Raw genomic sequence first — 27,306 nt, 5'->3', positions numbered from 1 at the left:
AACACTCGTAATATATGCATAAATCGTGAGCAAATAATGCGAATCAAAAAGACTGATTGTTAAACGATGGAAACGATTTGAAGCTACATACAAATATTTTGTCCTATTTCGATTATATATCTTAAGATATGATGTAGTATACTGTGGAATCATCATTGTTCATTGAAGCCTAATGTTTGTAGCTATCGCAGGTATCAACTGCGCACGAAATAGCATTCCTTGCATCGTAAATAAAAGCATTTGTTTTATATTTATTATAATGATCTCGCACTTGCTATCAACGAAATTAAGGCCCCACGTTCTGGTAAATTTCGACTACCCACGAACATTAACCCATATTAATCAAAAGGATCCCAGAGTACATTTTCGCTCTGTTTTGTCTTTTTCAGAAATTAAAAGATTTTATAATTTGATAACAAAAAAAAATAATTAAAACGCACACAGATGTATTTAGACAAAATCAATCACTATTATAAGTAATATTAAATGCTAAGCAATGACATGTCCATCCCATGTAAATATATTACCAAAGATTTACTTAATATCATAGAATATTTTTCTTCAGAAAAGAGCACGTTTTTAATAAATAAAGGACATTTTAATAAGTTTTGTTTATTATTTCTCATGATCGGTATTTTTTTTAAATTATTATTTTTATTCTTCAAAATTAAAATAATACTCCCCGACGTTGATGAATATTCCAGCCTTTTTTGTTAATTACAGGTTCTAATACGTAAAGAAACTTTTCCTAAGGTTTACTTTAGAATTTCTCATTCAAGCATTTCGTGTATCATTTTCTTATAACATTAATCATAACACCTTAACATCAGACAAAGGGAAAAAAAAACTTACATGCATCAGCGATAATTGGTCATGCACATGTAGAAGTGTTGAGCCCTGAGGCCAGTATCGTGTGGTTTACACTGACAGGGATCCTACTCTCTGCATTATCTGTCAAGGACCTCATTCCCTAGACTGGTACTCGTCGTAAACTGGTGGACTTGGCTCTAATGACTTAAACTCGGTGTAACTGTTTTGTCCATTTCAATACTGAGGTTAAGCCATGTGGAATTGTGTCAAAAATGCTGTTTTCTTCCTTCTGAGTATAGGTGAGATATTAATTTAAATTTAATTTTTTTTTTGTTAATTTACGAACATTTCAAACGATTTTTATGAGATTTTCTTTTATTCTATCATTATGTATATTCAACATATATTGACTCAAATGTAAAATGTTCATGAGCATCATCAACCTTTTTTTCACTGAAGTCTTATTTTTTGTTATGATACATAGCGGATTAAAACAATGATTATCTTTATTTCAATTACTACTTTGAATTATCGTCGTAAAAAAAATGTTCATCAAAACCTAACGGTTAACATTTTAAAAGCAAAGAATATTGGTTACATAAAACCAATTAGTTTCTTTAATGTTGCAGCTCTGAATAATTCGTTAAGCCTAAAGATGATATCAATAGTTTGCCTCCAGCATACGAATAACAAGGTGTTGTATCATAAATATTAATTGAAACAGAGAAAAATGAGAAAATTATATTTTGATTGTGCGTTCACAAACTGCAGATGCAATTTAATTTTAGATGTTCAGGTAGTGCATAGAAATAACAATTTTATTTAATTTTGGAGATATTTCATTCTATAATAGGATGACTTGAAAAAAGGGAAAACCCGTTGATCACATGTACAAAAAAATGAAACATTTCAGGACTTTTATTTTATCTATGAAATCAAACTTACCAAACCACCATACAAGATACTTAATTTGTATACTTTTGTTCTACCAATAATTAATTTGATATTTCCTGGAAAACTTTTTTTTGACAAAATTAAATACTGAAACATTAAAACTTTATTCAACTTCTATGAACAGTCTTTGAGTACAAGTTTCCTTTTTCTCTGATAAAACAAACCGCGGTACTGCGACTGATTTTCAAAGATTGGCTATACAATTACAAAAGCTATACATTATTGTATTCAAAACTGTATACAATAGCTACACAATTGAATTTTTTAGTCGCAATTGAATTTCAAGAGGTTAATAACAACGAAAGAATGAAATCCAATGATTGTAATGCAATCACATATACAATAAAATTCACATTCGTAGCAAAGATTATTTTGAGATAAAACAAAGAATCTCCATCACCCTTGTGACGACAGAGATAATTTATGTAACACAAAATTTAATTTTGGGGTCTATCCTTTTGGTCAGGAAATTTATCTTTGGATTAACCTTAAAATTTAAGACAGGATTTTTAAACCATACACTTTTTAAGTAAAGAAAGCTTCCTAATATTTTAGCTTTAATATTTGAATATTTCCAATATATGCATACAATGAACTCTTTCTAAAGAAGATAGATTTAGTATAAAAAGTGCAATGACTGTCCAGCCGTCTTAAAAGAAAGCCCCATGTGTTATAAATCACGCATCATGGTATTACAAATTACAGAGACAATCGTCATTATCTAAGTCAGCATATAAATCGACTGTAACGGTCAATTGTTAGTTTAATGGTCACTGAGTCTGTCACGTTAGTCAATACGTAATGGGTGAGGAATCTGACCCCAGGGTCAATTGGACCTAAGGGTGTGTCAGAACATCATTGAGTGTCTCCGAACGTGCATTTTCACACCATTCAGACACCTTTGGTATTGTTTACTGATTTTAGCTGTTATGCTTTACAAATTATATATTGATATTGTTTGGTTAGCATTTGATCTGCAAATCTAGGTCAGAAATATGTGAATTTACATGTTATCCGTAAAATGACAAAATGTTAAAGTCCTGATTTTGTATGCATAAACATAAAACATCTAGACTTTTTTTTTATTTTATTGTTTTGTTTTTTACTTTTATCAGAAACAGTGTAAGGGAAACATAACAGTTTGTATTTTTTTTACAGGCTGTGTGAATGGACAACGTAAGTATATCATATATAGATTATCTTAACAAAGTCCAAGGTTAACATGATCCCATGTTATGTTGGGTTCTTGTATGCACTTGTATGCCAAAATTACCATTTTGTCGGTGTTACATACAACCAAAAAAAGGTCACTTTAAATACAGTGATTCATTTTCATTGGTCATTTTGATGATATTTAAATGAGGTCTATTATTTAAGTAACTTAATTTGTCAAAAAAGCGATTTATTAATGATTAATGATTCAAGTGGGCACATTATATAAGACCAACCAATCGCATTTGTTGAATTACGATATAAAGAGTCAGCAGCAACAAACATTACATACACATACAAGCCAATTATTTAGCAAGAAAGCGAACCATACTAAAACATTCATACCTTTAAACGTTAAAATCCAATATAAGTGACTTGGACTAGAATTAATATATGTATGGGCACATTTCTAAAATACAAGACGCAACTTTAGGCAACTATCTTTATAACAAACACAAAGAATAAAGTTTGTTTTGGTGAAGAAAACCATTACCGTCATCATAAAAGAGCTTACATAGTCCTAATACATTTTGTCTTTGTAAATAGCAATTAAATGGTCTAAACCATATTTCCATTTTACTTCAAACGCTTTTTTTATTGTCTTACAGAATCCTTTAAGTTGTTTTTCTCTTTGAACATTTCGATGTAGGATTATATCAAACTATTTTATGATATACCTTTTTAATGAGTAAAGGATATCGTTATTTCTTCAGTATAATTTAGTATATCAAATTTCGTCTGCGAAATAATATCGTTATTAATATTTACACGCAGTGGTATATAAATAACTCAAGCAATATCATATTTTGGACAAGTTTCCCTTCATTGTGTGTTGGATGGGCGATTTGCATGTGATGTTTACCCTTTCACTAAGCACCATACGAGCCTCATTTTGCAATTGACCATCAACCTAATATGAACATTTGCCTAAATTTTAGCAGATGTAACAGTTGCAATTTAAAGATATAGGTTTATGTGGGTTGCTTTATTTATGTTTAAAAGTTATTGTACCCTTTGCTATAGGATTCATAGTGTTCAATCAAATATCAACTAGCATCATCATTTTACCGGATTGTGTTTAAATAACTATTTTCACCATCTGTACATTTCTCCAGCAACGCATATTTTTGATTTAATGATTCATTATCAATCTATACTTTATTTTTTGGTACTGTTCATGCATTTTTGCTTTAAATCAAGTTAATATCATGAACTCTTAATATTTTATAAAAGAAACGCATTTAATTCATTTAATTAACGTATTCAAGTATGCAGCTACTCTTAAGCATTATTGAAGACAATTAACAAAGTACTTGATTTAACAGAATATGCTTTACATTTGGAAACGCTAAAAGGAATCAATTGACAAATATAGTACACTTGCAGAGAATTATTGATTGGGTATCTTTATTATACTATTAGTATTTTTATATCATTCTTTAGACTTTAGTGAATTGCAATTCAACGTAGTATGTTTTCTGTCAAAAACGCTATAAGCAATAACAGCCAAGTGCATTTAGACCACTTACAGATAATAATGAATTTATTATCTTTACCATACTAGTGATGTTTAATATCATTCCTTACATATTATTGAATGGCAATCAGCAATGTATTTGGCTTAATGGAGTACTGTAAATGTGGTTATTTGCGCGTGGGGGAAATTTGCAGTCAGCGGATGACGATCATTTCTCCATGGCCCTTGATCATACCTCTAATATTTGTAGAGGCCAGTGCTCAGCTCTTGTTTTGTATTGTTTCATCGAACTTTTGATTTTCAACACTGTTCGTTGTCGTCACATGTCTCACTAGCTACGCGGTAAGGCCATTCCAAGTTTGTTCTATGTTTAGCGTCCGCGGACGGATTGGTTTTGAGAGGCAAAAATTAAAAAAAACCAAAAAAAAAAAACCCCACAATTGTTGTTCATAAAATTAGATCGCTTTTTCATATGTCGGGCTCAGGATCGCATTTTTAAATCCGGATCAGAAATCAAATATAACAACATTCAAAGTGGAAATCATATAGTTGGTATTTGTTATTTTTGCATTTTGTTACAAAATGAAGAAAACACTTCAAAATATATAAACAAATTTTATTTTGTTGAACTTTAAAGTTGTGTATTTTTACCAAGGTTTGTGTTTTTTTCCTGATAGAAAGATAGGATTTTGAGTTTTGGGTGGACGCTAAATAACGAAAAAACTTGCAATGGCCTAAGCCTAAAATCGCATAAAATATCCCCGCGCATATGGTAAAAAGGTGAATTTCTTACACATTTATTTAACAACCACGGGTATTGTTTTACCATAAAAAACTCGTTTTTAACCACCAGCGTAAATAACCACTTTTACAATACACTTTATTTTCCGTCAAAGTTGTAAGAGAAATACTCAGCCAAACAGTGAATTTACGGAGACCGATAAATATCTTCATCATGCTAATAATATTTATATATCATCCACCATATTTTCAGTGAGGTATCCTCGACCAGGGGTAACAGCGCCTCTGGGACACGATCTGTTATCCAGAAACCACCAAGGTGTTCATTCTATTCATTGTAGTGATCATAGCCACTAATTATAATCCATTAGTTTTCATTGACCGGTAGATTTTTTTCATTGGTGTATATCAAATTAACCCATATTAGATTCGGTACTTGTAATCTTTGTAGCCTTGAGTCAACAACGGAAAGTGAGTGTAAGAACATATCCGATTTTACCAATGATAAACCCGTACGTTGAACGTCGGTTTCGGATCACAGTCATTTGAGGGGGTGGGGGTGTCTTCATTGTAAGTTATATATTTTTTTAAGTTCAAAGTTGAAAACGCTTATTTGTTAGAATAAAATCAGTTTTACCTTTTATAAGCAATAGTAAACAATTCATGAATTATTTTTATTCAAATAACATAATTGGCAAAAAGTCACTGTTTCACAAGCCTCAGGTTAGTAGAAAACCGCTGTGTTATAACCATTGTTAGAAATAATGTTTGAGCAAACCAACGATTGCTTGATTCTTAAACAAACGAAATTATGCTTAATGATTTTTAGGCCATGAGAGAACAATTTATTATTGTCTTATTAATAGTAATACAATTATTTTTGTTTTCGTCAATAATGCAGAGAGGTGCAAGTTTTAGCGACTAATAAGTGTTTCTTTACCAAATCGCACGTTTGTCGTTCAATGACAAAAATCCAAAACTGATATAAAGTTAGTATTTTACTGGTTCTGTATTTCCGTAACATCATCATTGTGTCCAGCAAGTCAGTACCTAAAGTATGAATTATTTGTTATGACTATATACGGTCAGTCGCTTCTGGGTCATACGTCACAGAAAACATTAACTTGTGGCGTTGATGGTACACCTTAATTACACATTATGATTAACCGGCCACTCCGCTGGAAATGTCAATATCAATGCCCCAACCAGGTCCATACAAGGCTTACCCTGTTCATATTCTCTGTTGTTCTATCAGGACTGCTTTTTAAACAATAAAATGCTTTCAATTGCCGTCTTGTTATGGCTCAATATGTCAATATGTCAACAAATCAACAAAAGAAAGCAGTCATTTATCTGTAATATTGGTTTTTGGCTTAAAGCATGCTTATAATGGAAAGAAGTGTGAATATACAATATGACATAAAGAGGTTTTTTTTATTGTGCTAAATATGTTATGAACTCTCCTTAAGATCACGATACATTTTCACAGACCATTTAGTTAATTACGTATTAACTGCAATTCTTAAGAGACATAACTCAATACTGTAAACACTACAACAAAAATCACAATAAATCACTCCACGAAATAACACTTTGATAACAATTTAACATCCATGTCAACAGTTAACGCCACAATAACTTGTATATTTCCCTCAGTCTACTTTGTTTTCTTACTAACTTTATTGCATGCTATTATGTTACGTTGTTTGTTGTTTGTGGTATGCTGTAGGAAAAGTTGTTTATTTGTTTATGTCTGTTATGTATCAAGTAGATCTCGACATTCCATGTGTGTAAAAACTTGTTTTGATTAAGGTACTTCATTACACCTAGACTTATACTTTTTAAGGTAGTACGTCACAAGATGGTGATTTAAATGTTTTATTTAATAGTATATATCAATCTACTCGGTTGTATATCATCAAAGCGCATTGGCGCTAAAGTATCGGGCTTATGGACCGCATATCGTGAAATCGAATCCTTATGAGGCTTCTGCTCATATTGACTTTACCAATATTTTTAAAAAGATAATTTTTCGACCAAAATTGCATTTGTTTTACCTGTTTGACTTATATCCACCTTATCTATCATGCTTCAAGGCATTTTATGCTGATTTGAAAAACTTAAGTATTTCAAGTTGTAGTCAGCTATTTTAATGCAGTAATTATCTTCTTGATATGTTTCTGTATTAGGAATTCAGGGCATCGATGAGAGAATAACTTACTGTGGAATCATTTTTATTCGAGAGGGTCAATATTCGTGGGTAGCCAAAATTTTTATGGTTCACGGGGGCGTAATTTCGTAAATAGGAAGTTCTATTCGTAAATAAGATATGCTCACATTTACGTTTGTGTTGATGTAAATTCGTGTACAAGGGTTACCCGCGAAAGTCACGAACATTGGTCCCCACGAAAAATGATGATTCCACGGTAATTGTTATCTGTATGAATATATTATCTGTGATAATATCAAAGGATTAGTGTTCTAGTTATCATTGAATTAACCCCTATGCCTTTTGCTGCATCTAACTTTAGTTGACTTTTCTGCAGTGTGTACAAACGATTTTCATTAGGTGTTAAATCATCTCATGAGTTAACTAGTGTGTGATTCTTAAAAAAATATAAAAAATCCATATTTTAATTCTTTTTTTTATTATACTTATTATACTCTTATTATTCAATAATTTCAACTCATTTATTTATCATATTGAACTTTACGAGAAAAGTAGATTTGTTTGGGAATTGACGTGCATTGTTCGTTTGTGATAGTTAAAAGTTTCTATTATTGATCAAACATAAACATATCACCTAATGGTGCTGATGATATAACTGATAGTATTAGTGATTACTTTCGATTTTCATTAGTGCGCTCTTCACATTGGAGGCGCAATTAGTAGAGTCGTCTAGGATAAAATTTTGTCGTGATGGACGCCAGCTGATAACTGATAATAGTGTTATACGTTACAATAAGTAAGAACAATGTGACGTCACAATTAATTGTAGGCACAAAAACGGGCCTTAGTAATTGTAAATAATGTTATTGGTATCATTTATTTGTACGTGTTATTGTTATAATTTATAATTAGTTGTGTTATTTGCATCATTTATATTTATAACAGTGATCTTGATACATCACTTAAAGTTATCAAAGTTTTTTGGATCAACTATTGTAAACCGTTGTTTTGGGATCATTAATTGTACAAAATTGTATGTATCACATACAGTTTAGGTGGTATTGGGGATCCTTTACTTTTGCTTTACATTTTATTATTGGAATCACTTATTGGTAACAATATTACCTAGATCATTTACAGTTAACTTTGGTTTTTGAATCACAAATAGATACCAATGTTATTAGTATCACTTATAGTTAAAAGTTGTATTGGGGATCACTTATTGGTACATGTACACTTGTTATTGAAATGACTAATTATTTAGGATGTTAAAGGATCACTTAAAGTTAACATTGATATTGTAATCACTTATATTTATTAAGGTTAAATAGTTGTAACACCTATAGATATCAATGTTTTATTTATCACTTAATATTATAAATGTTATTTTCAACACTTATAGAAGGCGGTAATATTTGGATCACTCATAGTTGCCAAGTTATTTTATCACCTATAGTTATTAAAGTTATTTGTAACACTTATAGTAGACAGTAGTATTAGGATCACTCACAGTTAACCAAGTTGTTTTTATCACTTGTAGTTATCAAAGTTATTTGTAACACTTACAGTAGACAAGGATATTAGGATCGCTGATAATTTACGATATTATTTGGATCAATTATAGTGAACATCGGTATTGGCATCACTTACTGTTACAATTGTTATTAAGATCAATATTTGTTTATAATGGTTATTGAGATAAGGATTTTTTTACCATGTTAATAAGGTCACTAACTGATTATAATTATAATTGTTTTTGTGATCACTTATTGATTACAATTGTTATTGTAAACACTTCTTGATTACAATTGTTATTGTGAACACTTCTTGATTACAATTGTTACTGTGAACACGTATTGATTACAATTGATAATGTGAACACTTATTGATTACAATTGATACTGTGAACACGTATTGATTACAATTGATACTGTGAACACGTATTGATTACAATTGTTACTGTGAACACGTATTGATTACAATTGATACCGTGAACACGTTTTGATTACATTTGTTATTGTGAACAATTATTGATTACAATTGTTATTGTGAACACTTATTGATTACAATTGTTATTGTGAACACTTATTGTTTACAATTGTTACTGTGAACACGTATTGATTACAATTGATACTGTGAACACTTATTGATTACAATTGATACTGTGAACACTTATTGATTACAATTGATACTGTGAACACTTATTACTAACTTTTATCATAACAGTTTTATTTGTATCGTATCGCCTTTTGTTAACTGTGTCTCTGTTGCACTCTTATAAGTTTCGGTCCCTTTACACGCAGATCAATTTCCCAGCATGCTGCACTTCCAAATGCCAACCCAAGACATGGTCGCCGAGTTAGCAACCGAAGGTTTTCAATTAGTTGTGGAAATCTATATTTAGAAAACTTAAACTTAGAATCTAGTTCCTACAGAAATAAAACTTTAAGATAATTTTAGAGTTCGCTAATCTAGTCATATCTAGACATCCCTTGAAAATATTGTCATCGTCTTACTGTCTTGAGAGTTCTTTAACAGAGATTTGTTCAAACTCCAGGAACACCAAGAAAACCTAAAATTACATTTAAAAAGAAACACTAAATATAACACCCTATGATCACTTTCAAGAAGTAGTTCCACATAACTGCCATGTACTTATCCCTTAATTCTAATTAATCTATACCTGTGTATTAATTATAGAACAGTTGTATGTTGATACACTTTAGCAATTTGATATGCGATATATTTATTATCAAATGGGGCAAGCCAGTGCATTGCATAAAGAACTTTTGGGTTTAATAAGAATTATTGACATTTACTGGAAATAAAAAAAGTTATTGGAAGTCATTAACATTGTATTCTTGTAAATAAATATATGATTTGATTTATTATTTTTAATAACTTTTATAGCAATAATGCTTACTTTAATGAAACAAAACGATATTATGACACACACTTGAAACGTTACAATTTTATTTTGATGTATACCGGTATTCAAGAATATATGCAATCAGAGCTTCATTTATGTTCTTTTGTCGGTAAAAAAAAGATGTTAATAAGAAACTAGATGCGCTTTGCAGCTTAGAACTACTTGTAGATGATTTACGGTGCATAGTGCACTGTTTGATCATTAACGTCAGCTCAGACACATAGAGTAATCATATAAAGCGTGCCCGGATCTACTAATGTCAGGCTTGTAGCGTTTTTAGTGCATTCGTCACTGCATAATTCCTGACGTAGGCTCAATCAGTAGGGCATATCTAGCGCTGACAGGACCAAAGCGTTCGGTTTAGTAACTACTCATGAATAAAACTTCTTGGGATGGGCTCATACATGTACCACCTACATTGTCTTAAAGAATCCGGTTCTAACCTGTAATGACATGTTTGGAAAGATTGTTTTTTTTGTGTACAATTTGTAATGACCTGTTGGCAAAGTTTTTCAATAGTTATCGCATTTCTCTATCCGCATTTGTTCTAATCAAAGATATAAACAAATTGATACCCAAGAAGAAGTGGTCATATGCCATGAGTCATCTCATAGTCATGTGCGGGGTAATTGCTTGAAACATTAAAATGAATCTATTCAAATCAAGCACTTACTAAATGCGCATGATTTAGGATGAGCGTTTAACAGTAGAAATATCTTTACAATTTCACGGCAAAAAAAATCATCACGTTCCATGTGCCAGTCTATATGAAATAAATATTTTGTAGAAGACTGAAATTCTGATTTAAGTCCAAGATCTTTCATTACCCGGTACCAAGAATGAATACCGTATATCAAATATTTTTCGTGATGATCTAATGTTCACTTTTTTCGCAAACTTTTTTAATCGCAAAAAATTAAATATGCAGAAATTATATCCTGTATCATTTTCTGTAGGACACTTATAATCGCAAAAAATGACTAACGGAAATAGAAAATGCTACATATATTTTCCCATTTTGGCAAATTTTGTGACACGCGATAAAAAAAAGCGGATATACGGTATATTATCATCGCAAAAAATTGATTTGATCATCACGTCAATTTCAACGACTTTTTTTTTATCTTATCGTTAGTAACCATTTGGTCAATAGATGTATATCTCTTTGAAACTGTGTATTTATAATCAATATATCTTAAGGAAAATAGGGGACAATGTGTACTATGCATGTTAGGGAATTTCAGTAGAATAAAAAAAAAAACCACTACTTAAGCATGTTTTTGAATGAGGTTTTATTATACACTTCTTTATATTCTAACCCAATCTGTTTGATAACTATTCAGCAAGACTCAAATACTCTCTACCTTGTATGTTAATGAAATCCAAACGATAACTTGCTTATGGTCAAAATACAATTTTAATAAATTTTGTTTGCATTGCATTTCTTAGAAAAATATTTACTGAAAATATATAGAAAAGATCTTATTCGTTTTACTCACATTGCTTTTTTGTTCTTTTTTTAGGGGGCAGTGTCTCAGGACTTAGACAGAGTGAGTGTTATAGTTATTTATTTCTTTGAAAGATTTCAGAAAAAAACGCCCATGAAATAAAAAGAAATGAATAAAAGCGTGTGTTTGAAACATGTTTACAAACATAAAAAAGTTAAAAGCAAATGTTTATATACGTGTATTTGACATTTTCTATATATATAGTACAAATAACATCCCAAAGAAATGTGTGAGCATTCACATATATTAGACATCACGATATTTTGTGTTTTAAGGCAGATTATGTGAATCAATGTGTTTGTCAATTTGTAGAACTTTTAGAACGTCTCCTGATCAACAATCAGCTCCAACAGATGACGGGACAGGGAACCGGAAGTGCTATGAACTTTGGGAGCGCGTCGTTTGGCGCACCGTCTCTAGGAGGGGCCAATCTCGGTGGGGGAATGTTCTCCGCGGGGGGATTGAGTGACCCCGGAATGGGTCTTTTGGACACCTCAGGTTTGTTGACCAGGAGCCCACAACCTCCATCACTCAACTTTGCATCTCTTCTCGATTCCATGTCTCCCCCAAGGGCCTCCTTTTCAAGTGAGCTGCTCTTCTTTTAATTAATGAATATATATATATATATATATATATATGTATGTATGTAACTGTCAGTTTGAACATCAGCGTGACATTTTGTACATTTTGGTAAATGCTGCAACACTTTATCGAATTTCCTATGTTATCAATATAATAGTGTGATATGTGCAAATATTGGTGTATGTAACTTTACAAAGACGCAAATATTTGATTTTATTTCTAATTATACTCATACTTACGTTCCAAAACGTAGTATTTCGTATTTTATGAAAATAAAATGATAAAAGCTAAAAAAACAAAAAAAAAAAAACCACGATAACAATATTTAATGCATACTCACAGGCATATGACGATAATCTTAAAATTAAGTGTCATACATTACTAGTAAATACAAGGGATCATGTTTATTTAATAAACATATAAACGAGCAATTAGCAACTGTAGAGTTCTCGTTATGAATCCAATATGTACCAATTTATTACACAGTGTTATCCAGCAAAAGAAGAAAGAGTAAATTGATTTTTTTTAATGAAATAAAGAATATTTCAATTTAATCTTATTTTAGAACCTAGCAACACGAAAATTCTGAGTCGTTCTGCAGCAATCCAGAACTTGCAGCGACGACTGGATGCGATGAGGGGGAATCAGCTCCCTGAAACTCAACTGAAGGGAGGAATAGCGTTCCAGACGCCGGCACGTGACCAAGGTCTGAACGACAACATCATCAGTCAAACTCGGAAAGAAACGCCAAACGCTTCTGTAAAGATAACAGTCAAACGTACCACCAAGACATCGGGAGGGGGGCAGACGAACCAAGTCCAGGCTCCTTCCATGATGCCTGCAGTTCAAGACACGTTCAGCGCGGCGTCTCTTCGCAACACTGTCCCTAAGTCACAAGCGGTGTTCCAGTCCTCTCCTGTGCTGCGAGTCCAACCGTCTTCCCAGCCCTCGGCACCGCCAGTAACTGCGATCGCACAGGCTGCGGCGGTTCCCACGGTGGCTGCCCAGTCAGCTCAACTTGCGACTGCTAGTCTAGCCAACGTGGCTGGAGCAGCAGCGATGACTTCTGCATCATCGGTCGCCGCCGCCAAATCAATGCAGAATCACATCTCCGATATGATGGATACGAAAATGGATATGATGAGTGACATGGCGGAAGCCGGGATGCTTGGTGGTGGTATGATGGGAATGGGTATGGGTATGGGCGGGATGGGTGGGATGGGCGGATTGGGCGGTCTCGGTGGTATGGCAGGTTTGTCTGGGCTAGGCGGGATGCCCGATATGATGGGTGGGTTGTCTGGAATGGGCGGTATGGGCATGGGTATGGATATGGGCATGGGGATGAGTGGGATGGGCATGGGGATGGGAGGTCTAGGAATGGGCGGTCTAATGGGCGGAGGGATGGGTGGGTTAATGGGCGGAGGGTTCGGTAATCTAGGAATGATGTCTGCATTTACGTGAGGTATCCAAAAACACGCATCTGTCTGGAAATGCACATGTATGGGGTGAAATCTCGTAAGGATACCATCGACCGATTGTTTGAGATGAGTTTATGAATGATGTAAGCCATGTTTCAATGATCACGCTGCTTCAGGATGCAACCCAAGCTACCCACTAAAGTTTTCTATTTAACAGAATCAACATAACGTAAAACTGTTTTAATAAGCATCATCAGCCGATAGAAACATAGGCAATTGAATATATTTTATATCAAGTTGCTATTACAATATATATTATGTTGCTTCAAATATTTCTATGAAATGTGCTGTTGTTACGTTATACACTAGCCAGGTATGTTTTGGAGCAATGTGAATATTTCTAATTCTGTAAAATTTCTTCTTTAAGATAAATGTACCACTCTTGGTGATGTAATTTGGAACGCAATCTGACAAAACTGAAACCATTTCCATGTTCTCATTTCTATTGTGCTTTCATTTCGCTTTTACTCATAATGTATTGTTTTCTTCATCAGTAGCTTTTTTATTATATACATGTCATCTCTCTAGATAGATTTATCCGATTCCCGATGTAAATAAACTTATTTATTGTTTTCTTAATAAACTATTACCATGCAAAACAATATTCTTTAGGGTTATTTTTTTCAGCATAATTAAGGTGCCTCAGTGGTGTTAACGACAGTCTTTTATCATAAACCATGCTTGAATATGAGCGAATCCAGAATTTGTTGTACAAATGGACGCGGGGAATAATTTGCTTGCCAGGGGGGTTCGAAGCAAGTTTCCAAGAACTCCATTCTTTGTGTTGAATTTTGCATATTATTTAGAAATAAGGGGCCTCCCCCTTCCATTAATATCCCTCTTTTTTGCGCATGTTAAAGGACAAACAAGCACACCTTAAATAAAACAATTGCAAACTTCCATGCATTCATATTGATTTGGGGGCTGTTTTGTGTTTTTTAATCTCTAAAGTGAACGGCAACATACATGTGTTAACCAATGTTTGCCATCACAAGTGAGTAAAATATCATATAAGGAATCACAAAGATTTCAGTACATCACCTCAGAAAAGAACACAAGGCCTATGTGCTGTATTTTACCGTAATCTATATACTCTGACCTTATTATTAAAAATCACATAATCAAATAAAGGAAAGAAATATTATATAATGAGGCTTTTATTGATATATATTTAACATTCAATTGATAAATATAAATTATTTGATTACAAAAAAAATATACAATAGAAATATACACATAACTTCAGAATAAGGAAAATATACAAAGATTTTGCATATTTCATATGCAAAAAATGAGTAAATATTTCGTTTGAGCTGTAATATAGGTTTTTTTTATATTCGGAGAAATTCTTTACACAGTAAAGAACTAGACATTTATTAGATTTTATAGAAATAATTATTTTTGATAAATGTAATATGTCACTTGGTAAATAATGTACGTATTTCAGATTGAAATATATTCACTACGTATTTTCATCTCTCTTGTAAAGTCTAGCAGAGCCTTGGAGTAAGATACAGATGTTCTCGCTACGAAGGTTTTTGTTTTTGGCAAAGTGGTTAAAAGCGTCAAAGGATAACTCCTGTCTGTATTTAAGTCATCCTTAATCTGTAACAAAAATGTGCACCTTTAATTATCACTCAATAATTTAATACTACTAACGTTTTAGCAAATGTTAAACATCAAGTAATTCATGAATTAAAAAAAAAGCAACAACATATGTAAATTCGTGAAAATATGACATAGTTAGATTAAACCAAAGAAAACAGAATTTAAAAATATTATTATTGTCTGTGTTTAAATATCATTAAATGTTATTATTGCGTCTATTCAGAATCTGGCGATATTTTCACCTGTCCTGTACCTGTTTAATCACAGTCAACAATTCTGTTCCCTCCCTGGTACCATTCAGGGGCGCATCCTCCGCAGGGGTTTGTTCTGTATATTTAATACATAATAATAATAATAATATAATGATGATGATGATAATATAAATAATAATTATAAAATAATTGTAATAATTATGATAAATCAAATGGGGGTATCGAGTTAACAAAGGTCCGGAAGGTTTTAAGAAAAGGGTTCTTTAATTGATGAATAAACTATCAAACAAGAAAAGAAGCGGTCACATCATAGGATGTACCGATTGATTTCAAATCAAGTTATCGATTACTCGCGCCCTCAGAGAAAACGGTCATTATTCCGGGTGATTACGTCATACTTCATTATTTCATGTAATTACGTCATACTTTATTATTCCAGGTGATTATGTCATATTTTATTATTCCATGTGATTACGTCATACATCATTATTTCAAGTGATTACGTCATGCTTCATTTCTCCAGATGATTACGTCATACTTAATTATTTCAGGTGAATACGTCATACTTTATTATTCCAGGTGATTACGTCATACTTTATTTTTCCAGTTGATTACGTCATACTTTATTTTTCCAGTTGATTACGTCATACTTCATTATTTCAAGTGATTACGTCATGCTTCATTACTCCAGATGATTACGTCATACTCTATTATTCCACGTGATTACGTCATACTTACACACAACGTGCTGCAGGGAATCGTTTGCATCTGATGGGACAGGGGTTAATATGGCACTGTCGAAATGTTGTAAAAGCAGGGCATTCTACAAATACCAAAGAGGCATTAATGTGTGAAAATATTGAAATAATATGTTTTACGGTGCGACCGTTGGGGCGAGCGCAGCAGGTGATCAAAAATCAATAAAAATAAAAGTAGTGACATAAAGTACACGTAAATGAAGAATGCAAAATAAAATAAATATACCAATTTTCAAGTAAATTTTTATTATTCATAATTCATAAGATTTTTTATTTATTTATATACCAATCTGATTAAAATCAGATCTTAAACACTGACAGCTGCTTAATAACGCTCCGAAATTCTGATAGTCGCTGAACAAAGTGTAGCGACATCAGAATTTGTCGGAGCGGATCAAATATACTGGTCGCACGCCAGTATAGAATTTATCTCAGATAAAATGTTGTTGAATAATAAAGATTTTATCATAATGTTTTAACATAATATTTCCTCTTTTCTTGCAGCAGACATTTTTCTTAAACAAATAAAAATTGACTTATCACAGAATCCCCCCTCCCCCATTTAAAAAGAAATCAAATTTACGTATTAAAAAATTTGTTGATCACATAAGGAAAATGGATCCCCCGGTAGCATGTAATACCGTAAATAGTAGTGAAAATAAAGACACTTTTGAGCAGCTAAAGAGCTAAAGGCATACTACGCACTCCCCATTCCTCACCCCGATTAGAATTTTGAGAATTTTATTTTTCTTTTTGCTTGTGAAGATTCTTTGAATGATGTTGCCATGCACGCCCCATTTAAAAAAACGTTCCTGGAAATTACCGTAAATACAGTGAATAAAATAAATGTGAGCATTCATCCAAATGAGAGCAAGTTACAGCTGTTTCCTATCTCTGAAGAAATGTCTCGATTCGTTAGCTCTGCAAGATTTTGAGAAGATTTTGGTATTTATATTTCAGCAGATTTACAATAACTACTTAGAGTTGTTTCCCCTTATTGTGACGTCAAAGTTCACGTCGGTCAAGTGTAGTCTGTCTCTTTGAAAACACACTATAGAAAAAACTACGCGAAAAATATTGATTGTTTACTTAAAAAGCATGATGTTCTGGAAATTACACAATTTATCTGTTTCTCAAAAGTTTTACTTTGATTCTCGCGAGATGGTATCCAGTCTAGTGAGATCGGCCGACATTGAGGAATTGCATTGTGGGTCGAAATTTACTGACTCCGAAAAATTCTGTCGGATCAATGTGCAAGAAATCCATTGTGACGTCACTCGAAAGGACGATAACTCCGTTAGTCTTAAAAGTAATGGAAATTGGCGTTGTGTTATTTACAATGCATGTACATAGTCTTTTATCTTGTTCTCGTGAGAGTGTGAAATGGGAAACCATAATTACAGAGAACTACTGGGACGATTAAAACAAGGCATTACTGGTCCGATTTACTGACGCCAAAAAAATCCGTTGAATGAATGTGCAAATAGTCCGAATTTTCTATTCACACACGCCTTGCCGGTAGAGCTCGCTTCGCGCCGGCGCTGCGCGCCGGCGAGCTGCGCTCGCTATTATGACGTCAAAGACCGTGTACAAAATGTATAATGACAGTAAAAGATGGAAATCGCCTCTATAAATATGAAAGATAACAAATATGTCCAAAAATAAATAAATCATGAGTCATTTGCAAAATAAAATAGTTGAAGGTGGGGCTGAATTTAACTTTCATCATCTTACGCACATATTAATGATAAAAAAGGGGAAATTTCCTTGAATAATCTGTAAAACAGACATTTGTTAGAAACCCATTTCTAAGTTTTAAATTGGTAATAAATTTAAATTGTTAGAAATTCATTGCACTTTAAAGTTGCTTCTGTAGATGTGTACAGCAATTATAGCTCTACTTACGGTTTGCTGTGTACACTACTTCGGGCGGGCCTGGAAAAGTGTAGAAACATTAACATTATGAATATACAGGCATAAAACAATGCTTTTAAATTTAAGTTTAATCGTGTGATATTGACTTTGATTTTAGAAAGATATTTAAACATAGGGCATTGCATATTTTTATAGTATGAAACCAAAAAAAAAAAATCCAAAGAGAAACAGTTGAATGAAATAAAGTATCATTATTAACAAACAAGCACAAATATAAAGTTCTTAAATTCACTTACTTGGATTAAAGTTATCTGTGAAAAATAAACAACAACAAAATATATTTAGAATGTTTTCACACTTGTTTGAAATTGTACACAATAATTTTTGTCTGTAAAGAAATAGTTGTTTTTCATAGAAAAAAATTTGGGTCCATTTTTTAAAAAAAATGGTTAATTATTAAAGTATTTTAATGTTATTAGTGACAAAATGAGTCGTTAAATCAAGATAACTAAATGTCTGCACAGGCACGTAGCATCGTGTACATACTCCCAAAAAAGTGGGGGGGGGGGCCAACTCCATGATTATTCCATTTTTTATATGTAAATTTTAAAATATTTGTTGCTGCGAGAAAAAGTGGGGGGGGGGGGGGGGCAGCCCCCCCCCCCCCCCCCCCCTCTGATGCTACGTGCCTGCTGCAAGAACCAAAAATTCAGTCACACTGCAGTTAATATTTAGTCACATTTTGGTAAATATTTAGTCACAATTTGGTAAACGGTCAAATTTCGGCAGACAAAGAGTCAATGTTCAGGAAACATTCATATAACGGTTAACATTCAATCACCTTAGGGAATTACAATACAACTTCAAGAATAGCATCTTGGCCAAAGAATATTCCTGTTTGCAACATTTAGATGATATATTTTGCAATTGGGCTAGTAAAATCCTAATGAATATTCATATTTGCATCAGATGATTAATGAATATGCCAAACGTTCAGATTTTAATATATTCGTGAGATACACTAGTCTTTATGTGTATTTCATGGATGCTTTCATTGATGAATTGATATTCTAACTCTACTTAACGTTGGCATTAAGAAATTACCGTAATTATGTGTTCATGAAAAAACGTGTAACGAATACGAATATTGTTCTTGAAGAACTGAAATAGTTCCCCAGTAAATACATAAAATGGTTAACATATTTACCTCCCATACTTCTTGCTTGCATGTTCAACATCAATGACATCGGGTTCATCATTCCTAAAATTATTATACATTTTACGAAAGCGTTCTTCTGATGGCTATGTTAAATCTAAAACAAACTATTGATTCACTGAATCAAGATTGAAATTTTTCACTAGAATTCCGTGCACTGATGATATCATGCATGTATCTTTTATTACAATTGAATTGGGTAAAAGAAGGCAACGTGCACAAAATAAAAGAAGCTGAATGAAAGCTACAGTTTATTTTCTTAACTATATTAACAATGACCATATATTTTTTATGATGATAGGCATAACATTTTTTCCTGAAATACATATTTGATTCCGTGTTACTCTGCATTGTTGTATTTTGTTTTATGGATTTTTGAGATAGCTGACAGTTTGTTATTCAATTTGTCATTTTCCATTGATGACGTATTTTATTCAATAGATATAACATCTGTGGCTGGAAAACGCCCATCTGCTGAATATCAAAATATCTAATGATTGACCAATCACGATTTAATTTACTCAATGAGTTTTTTTTCACTCTGTACTCTGTATTTCACTGTGACGTCACTGACGTGGTAACAGGATTGGGTAATGATAGTGGACCTGGTCCTTCACTATTTTTGCTACTTTGTTTTATTAAGTTTAAACAGAAAATTATAAATATAAAGTTGTTCCTTTGCTTCTTATTTTACTATTCAAATATTTTATTGAAACTTAATAGGATTCGGCATTGAACAAAGTCTAAATGAACCGATGCTACGCCAGTGTTTGATATGCAATTTATGTACGACTTGTCTAATGTTAGAAACTTTTTTGTTTATGGTAAGGAAATATTTATGGTATTATCCCGCTTCATTTTATGTTTTGATGCCGAAACGTGTTTTTATAATAAACTTTAATTCATCCTTGAAAAAATAAACTTGGTTGGTTACGTGATTAAACCTTGTGAAGCTCGAAGGCTTCTCAGAAGATTTGATCTCGTACCAACCAAGTTCATATCTGAATTAACTTTTTTAACATTGCAGTTTATAACTTATGTTTACAGCTGAAAAAAAAAACAACAAAACGTTCAGAATTACCGAGATTGTTTGTTTCCAATAATCCAACTGAAAAGCGATAAGCGCGTGCTATCATAATTGTGACGTCCTGAAAAAGTTCATACAGAAATGAACGTTTTAGCTATTCTATAGGTTCGTATGAAGAAACATATTTATAAATGTAAATATATATTGATAGCACCAAGTGTCTATTTTAGTGACGATATCTTACCTGTCATGGCGTTCAGGGCACTCATGCCCCCCATGCCACCTGATGATCCGCCCCCCATGCCCCCCATGCCACCCAGCCCCATCATGGCGGCCATGCTGGCTGCTTCCAACATGGGATTGGAAGACTGAGAAGATGTCGAGGAAGAACTTGTCCAACTGCCTCCTCCCTGTTGGGTGCCCCAATTACCGCCCTGTGATTGGCCTCCTCCACCTCCCCCGCTATTGGAAAAATGGGGATTGGGGTCCCAGGAGGGGTTATTTGAGGATTGGCCTGAAAAGGGAAAACAATTAAATTATGAGATATTGAATTGCAAGATTGCATTTAAATTTTTTTAATGTTTATTCTTAAAATCAGAGATAATGTTGATATGACAACGAATCAGAATATACAGAAAAAAAAATTAGAAATACGTTTATCGGTCATAAGATTGGATTTTATTTTAAGTTTAACTTTCTGCATAGAAAATACATGCTCATGGCAAAAAGTATTCAAATGTGAACTTTTTAAATTGTTGGTTAGTTTATTGCAGTTTTGATCACGGAACAATTACAAGCACACCATTTATCTCTACACTATAAATGCACAAGACAGGTAGAAAATTATCCTTCCACGCAAACATGCATCTAAGCAACGTTTAACAACCAAGCGTTCAAGACTACAAAACGGTGCTACGGTGCTTGAATTTACATTTTCTTGAAGGAAGATGATTGATTTTTACTAACTTGACATTAATTATTTTTTTTTTTGCAGACATAAACTAAAAAAGTATGCTGACACGTCCAGGATGTGAAGTCTTTGGAATTAATGGCTGCTTACAAACGGTTCACGCATGAGTTAAAATAAAGGAATAGGACGAAACAAAAAGTTGATTACGATGAGGAAATGGTTATTTTATCATTCCCCGCAACCTGTCAGCGCTGACAGGCAGAAAAGAGACATAATAGAGGCGAAGGACGTGAAACGTTAACAGTGGTGGCATATTGGCCGCGAAATCTATGATCCATTGTGTTGAATTTCATATAAGATTATATGAAATATATGAGAAAACGTCAGTCAGGCGTGACATGATTGACACGTGTATATTCGCGTGTGTAGATAATTTTTAATATGTATTTGACATATTGTGAGTAATGTTTCGTTACATGACGTATTTATGTATCTAAGTATCCATGTCTCTATTTTATAATTTTAAAAACCCCTTTGTCACAATTAAAGTGAGATATCCTTTGTTAGATAACATTTGCATGCATTTATGTCCGCATGTGAATATACATAGTAAAAATAAATAAACCGAGTTTTATCTGCTATATAATGTTTTTAAAACAGGCAACATTTTGTTAAAATCTAGTTAATTTTTCTTCTGATGAAAGTATAGTTTTTTTTATCACATGAAATAAGATTTTGTATTTACAAGACACAAGAAATCAAACAAATACCCAAAATGTCTTTCAAACAAGCTCTTAAGTACATGTATATAACTATAAAACTTATTTGATATTCTATTTCTTGTAATCCAAACCCAGTATGTCAGTTCGTTGTTAATGATTTGATTCAAGTTATATATATATACACTTATCACAACACGCCACTTATTACCATAGTTTGTTATAAAACAGTCGGTATACAAAGAAATCTTGCATTCTAATTAAACTTACCCCACATATTTTGAGCTAAAAGTAATATTTTTTCAATATAATCAGGTAAATTTTTTATAAGAAAGTTAAATAAAAATTTAAAATTTTAATTAGATACTGAATGATAAAAACCATGACATGTTTAACATGTTAATTGCATTGTGATATGTAATTTGAATAGGCAAAAAAGCAAATCTGCAGAAAATTCTGTTATCTTTAGTTTAAAAGATAATAGAAAAGAAATGCAGGTTCAATATTTCCTGATAAGAACACTGTGTATTTGTTGGAACAACGTGAAATACATAAATTCTTGGTACACATTTGTCTTTCTTAAGTATGTCGTATATTGCCTTTTATGTTATATTTAGGCATTAAACAGGGAGGCCCATCACCTGCGTGACATTTAATGCATTACTGCGATGTAATTGTTTACGAACTACATATAAACAACCACATAATATAACAAAGCGAAAGAAAACAAACATCTTGCTAAAAACAGAAATAATACCCTCAAAACAACTGATGAATCCCAGTTTGTTCTCTTAAAGTGGTATGGGACATCTGTCGATATTAATGTGGATTAAAGTACAATGTAATTGAAAAACTTTCACCGGTTTAGAATTTTCAAATTTTACAATATTTAACAAAAAAATAGCTTTTAAAAATATTTGAAAAGGTAAAAATTGTAAAACCCCCAGCGGGATTCGAACTCATAACTTACAGGTTCGTAGTAAACTCTCTAACCCACTGCGCTACGGAGTTAGGAGACCATTTTTGGAGAGAAACTACTTATATGATTACACTTTATTTTATTGTTTATTTCGATAAACAATACGTCACAACATGGAAGTGTCCCATACCACCTTAAAAAAAATAGTTTTTTTTATGTTTTAAAAAGGGTTATGAATACTTAAATTAACAAAAAGTTAAACTTACCCCTGGATTGAGCAATCACTAATGTGGAACCTAAGAAGGAAATGAATATCTAAATGAACATAATTAAGGTGGTCTATTTTAAAGATATACAAGTTTGAAGTTTGTGCATGTCAATCATACAAATTACTGTTTATTCTTCATTGTAAAAATTACTCTTTATTAAGAAATCAAATAAAAAATGAACGTAAAACTGCACATTTCTCTAAACAATCAAAACAAATCTTTAAAAACTCACCAACAAGAAAACTTAAACTGAAAAATGTTGCTCTGTTCATGTTTATATTTCCTCCTTTCTGTAATCCGAGTCTAAGCGGGTCAGTCAAACGGGCCAAAGTGAGAGCAGCAAAAGGACAGAATTTACTTGACCAAGGATGACAGAGACCGGAGACAGGTTAATTTATGGGTTCCTCGTCACCGAGGCCAGCTTTCTGTTCCTGCTCTCAACGGAGATGAAATCTGTGGGGCTGTCAAAGGCGCCATAAAACGGCAACCATCGGCCAATTCGAGGCGCTCTTTAAATGGTCGTTAAGGTGAATTACATGTGATATGTTAATGTTACGGTAATAAAAAGGTCAAATGCTTCTACACCAAATATAAAAATTGTATATTTCTGGTTACCTTACATGCATTTTTTGAAAAGATTGGTTACCAAAAGGCAGTCATACAAAGGAATGGGCTTAATGCACATGTTAATGGGTGATGAATTTTGTTTCGGGAAGTTTTTATTTCCAATTACTCATCTTAATCATAAACATAAAGAACAAACTATACTTTAAATAAAAAAACTGTTTAAGGTATATATTAAGAAGAACATATCTTTTAATTGAAAAACCTCAAAATTCAAGTAATTGTAAATACATGTATATGTCTGAATAGAAAAAGAAACTTGGAAAAAAAAGTTTGCAGTATATAAAACAACTGCAAATAATTGAATTGGTGTGTCTCTTCTTAAAGTTCTATACATTATTAAAGAAATCATAGTATTTTTTTGAGAGGGGATGAGGGTTACATTGTACAACTTTAAAATTAACGAAACCTAAACTAAATATTAATGTAACTGAAGGCACAAATCAAACCTTTAATTTTATCTTTATTAAATTCAATCCTTTTTAAATATTTTTTTTTAAAGTTTATTTTTGTTTGCTTGAAAAAGGGGGGTGGGGGGGCTAACACATGTTATCAGTGAAAAAAGTTTGCCGTGTGCGCTAAACCTCCTTTTGGCTATGACGTCAATATCGTGTTTCGTATTTCTATAGTTTACGACAGACCTAAATAAAGAAATCGGTATATACTAACGTCTTTTTGTGTGTTTGTGGTAGCAGTGACGTAAACAGTACGCAAGTTCAATAAAACAGGTGACGCTTAATCTAAAATGCAACACGTTGATGAAAGCAGTTAAGTTATAACGGTAATAGACTTTTGACAGTATTTTACCCCAACTTACTCTTGCTATCGTTGGATGACCTCTAGGCTCTATTTAACTCCTGTAGACGAACAGCTCTGCATACTGGCATGGCTTAATATTTAAATTTTACAGACTTTGGTTTTTTCTGTATATATATTATTAAGACCCACAACATCGTATTTAAACGTTTTAAGGCAGATCAGATGAGTATTTGTTGACACCTCCCCCCTTCTCTTTAATCTATACATTAAAAAGTATTTCGAGGAGAGAAAAAAGCCGATGAATGCTTGATAGATTTGATGTTAATAATTAGTTGTCAATAATTTTTATAATGTAGATTTTCAAACAACACAGATATGTAAGATATCTTTTCACTGTTTAACAGGGTTAAAACAACACATTTTTAAATTTTTTTTATTAAGCTTGCATTAGAAAATTGCACTTGCAACATCTTTGAAATTTTTTTTGTGATATCAGGATTTCTAAAATCCAACGTTTGACCTTTCTGTTCTCAGCTCGAGGCATTTTGGTAAATTACTATTATGAAACCTTAGTTGCATTGAACGAGGCCGGGTCTAATTTTTTCTGCCCTAGATTTTTGAATGAAATTTTTTACAAAAATTTCTACTAATATAATTATTATTTTAAAATAAAAAAAATAGACATTTACCACACCGTTTGTTTAAGGGGTCATCTCAAAGATTGTTAATTTTTAACATAGGACCCTATGGGATTTTGCTTGAAATGTACCAATTTTACACATTTTTTAAACTTCTGCCCTAGGGATTTCTTTTTCTGTTCTACATATTAAAGTTATTGCTAAAAGGCATCAAATGGTCAAATAAAAAAAAACCTTTTACCTCCTGGTTTGTTCCAGGGGTCTTATCAAAGTTATTTTTTGTATGCCAAATTTCCCAGTTTGTTTGATAATGACTAGTTTTTATTTGACAATGACGGAAATGGTGATCTTTATTGTATTATTAAAACATTCAGACATATTTAAGCATTAAATAAATATATAACATCACATATTATGGGTCATTTAAACATAAAATACATGGTTAATGTTTTATAATAATGAACTAAGCTATATTTAGGCGGGTTAAGACAACGTGACAGAGGGATAGGCTTGCTGAACCCTCTTCACGTTTTCGACCCGAGCCCAAATATAGCTTATACGTCGAGGCATTTATGTTTATTCCACAATATAATATCAATTTTACGCATCAAACGAGCTATTTTCCACAAATTTCTCTGAATATCTGCAGTTGAAACTATCACGCCATGTCGTCAACAAAGCAAAAAGATGACGTCACAATACAAATGAAACGCTGCGCGAAAGCGTGCGTACTCGTTCTGTACTCGACCTCGTTAAGTTCACCATGTTAACGTAGCTCGCGGGTTTGCTGACGTCACAATAGGAATCGACGTGAAGAGTTGACTGTCATAGTAAACTCATATTTTTTTTTAAAAAATGACAAATGAGATATTTAGAAGTATAAAAGAAAATATTTTAGAAAGCTTATATGCGGTTTATGACTGTTTATACAAAGATTTATAATATCAAGTGCTGAAAATTTAAAGATGTCACATACATTGTCACATTTTGTTCTAATATGTTTTACGGTGCTACCGTTCTGGCGAGCGCAGCAAGAATTACACATACTGTACCTTGCATCATTGTCAACTTTTAGTTTTATTTAGGTATCAACGAACGTCAAAGAATTTTTGAGAGAGTATTGCTCTACAATAAGTATGCCAAAGGTACTAATTTTAATGGTTATGATACATACAGCGCAACCCCCTACCCAGAGAGAGAGAGAGAGAGAGAGAGAGAGAGACCGGTACCTGTTTGTAGGTGTGTAATTTCCCACTTTTAAATTTAATGGTCTGACTATATGCAATATCTACATAATTTGTTTACCTGTTTATTTTTTCATTTTATTCCTTTTTATTTAGTTCAAAATGTCCTATTGTTTATTTCCTCCCTACTCATATACGTACCTGCCGACTGTACATGCATGCACAATTAGTTTAACAATGGATCTATATGACAGTAAAGTATGGCTCTTAAAAAAACATTAAAAAAAATCATATGTCAATGAGGCAGATATCGCAGACTATACTAAAATAGTCAGTACACTCATTACAGATGTTTGATCCACCTCTAAATTTATCGCGGGAAATATAGCGCGAGTGCACTGTGACGTCATCCATGACTTTGTTCGTCTTTGTCTACGTTTCTCGACTCAATACGAAGGTATGGAAGCATGCAACAAATCTTTTGAGTCTCACCAAAGCATATGCGGTACTCAAAACGTGTCTTCAAACTTTAAGTCACCGTAAATTACGAGTTAAAAGTTGGCCATTTTTGGCATAGCACCACGGGTGAAAACATTAGAGAGCATTATGGGACGTAGACAAAAAATTTTGTTTGATGAACTGTAGGTTTAGCTCGTTCTTTTTCCCGCGCACACTGGTTCTTAGAGCTCGCTTCGCTAGCCGGCGCGCCGGCGAGCTGTGCTCGCTA

At 32.7% G+C, this 27,306-nt stretch overlaps 2 protein-coding genes across 6 annotated transcripts; one reads left to right on the top strand and one right to left on the bottom strand.

Annotated features, from left to right (window-relative positions):
• The first annotated feature begins 945 nt into the window (after positions 1-945).
• LOC105333008 (uncharacterized) lies at positions 946-14,466 on the top strand. 4 transcript variants are annotated; one of them, XM_066071940.1, is made up of 6 exons: positions 946-1,109; positions 2,923-2,940; positions 9,668-9,736; positions 11,817-11,843; positions 12,114-12,299; positions 12,949-14,466. In XM_066071940.1, exons 1-6 carry the CDS (start codon positions 1,064-1,066, stop codon positions 13,842-13,844), a joined length of 1,242 nt encoding a protein of 413 aa, XP_065928012.1. In that variant the 5' UTR covers positions 946-1,063; the 3' UTR covers positions 13,845-14,466. The 4 variants fall into 4 exon arrangements, with proteins under 4 accessions (XP_065928012.1, XP_011434096.4, XP_019924773.3 ...); XM_011435794.4 differs by having other exon boundaries at positions 947-1,109; positions 12,114-12,386; positions 12,949-14,465; XM_020069212.3 differs by lacking the exon at positions 9,668-9,736 and adding an exon at positions 5,448-5,513 and having other exon boundaries at positions 948-1,109; positions 12,114-12,386; positions 12,949-14,464.
• A 536-nt stretch (positions 14,467-15,002) lies between these two features.
• Positions 15,003-23,812, bottom strand: LOC105333007 (dermokine). 2 transcript variants are annotated; one of them, XM_011435791.4, is made up of 10 exons: positions 23,607-23,812; positions 23,372-23,401; positions 22,457-22,471; positions 20,802-21,071; positions 19,522-19,575; positions 18,611-18,625; positions 18,345-18,374; positions 16,420-16,504; positions 15,723-15,796; positions 15,003-15,466 (listed from the first exon to the last, which is right to left on the bottom strand). In XM_011435791.4, exons 1-9 carry the CDS (start codon positions 23,644-23,646, stop codon positions 15,727-15,729), a joined length of 609 nt encoding a protein of 202 aa, XP_011434093.2. In that variant the 5' UTR covers positions 23,647-23,812; the 3' UTR covers positions 15,003-15,466; positions 15,723-15,726. The 2 variants fall into 2 exon arrangements, with proteins under 2 accessions (XP_011434093.2, XP_011434094.2); XM_011435792.4 differs by lacking the exon at positions 22,457-22,471 and having other exon boundaries at positions 23,607-23,810.
• Positions 23,813-27,306: the final 3,494 nt, after the last annotated feature.

The sequence above is a fragment of the Magallana gigas genome, chromosome 1 (genome assembly GCF_963853765.1).
Source record: "Magallana gigas chromosome 1, xbMagGiga1.1, whole genome shotgun sequence".
In the NCBI taxonomy this organism is placed as follows: Eukaryota; Metazoa; Mollusca; class Bivalvia; order Ostreida; family Ostreidae; genus Magallana; species Magallana gigas.
The sequence above is the reverse complement of the archived record's forward strand: the minus strand, read 5'-3'. Positions and strand labels throughout refer to the sequence as shown.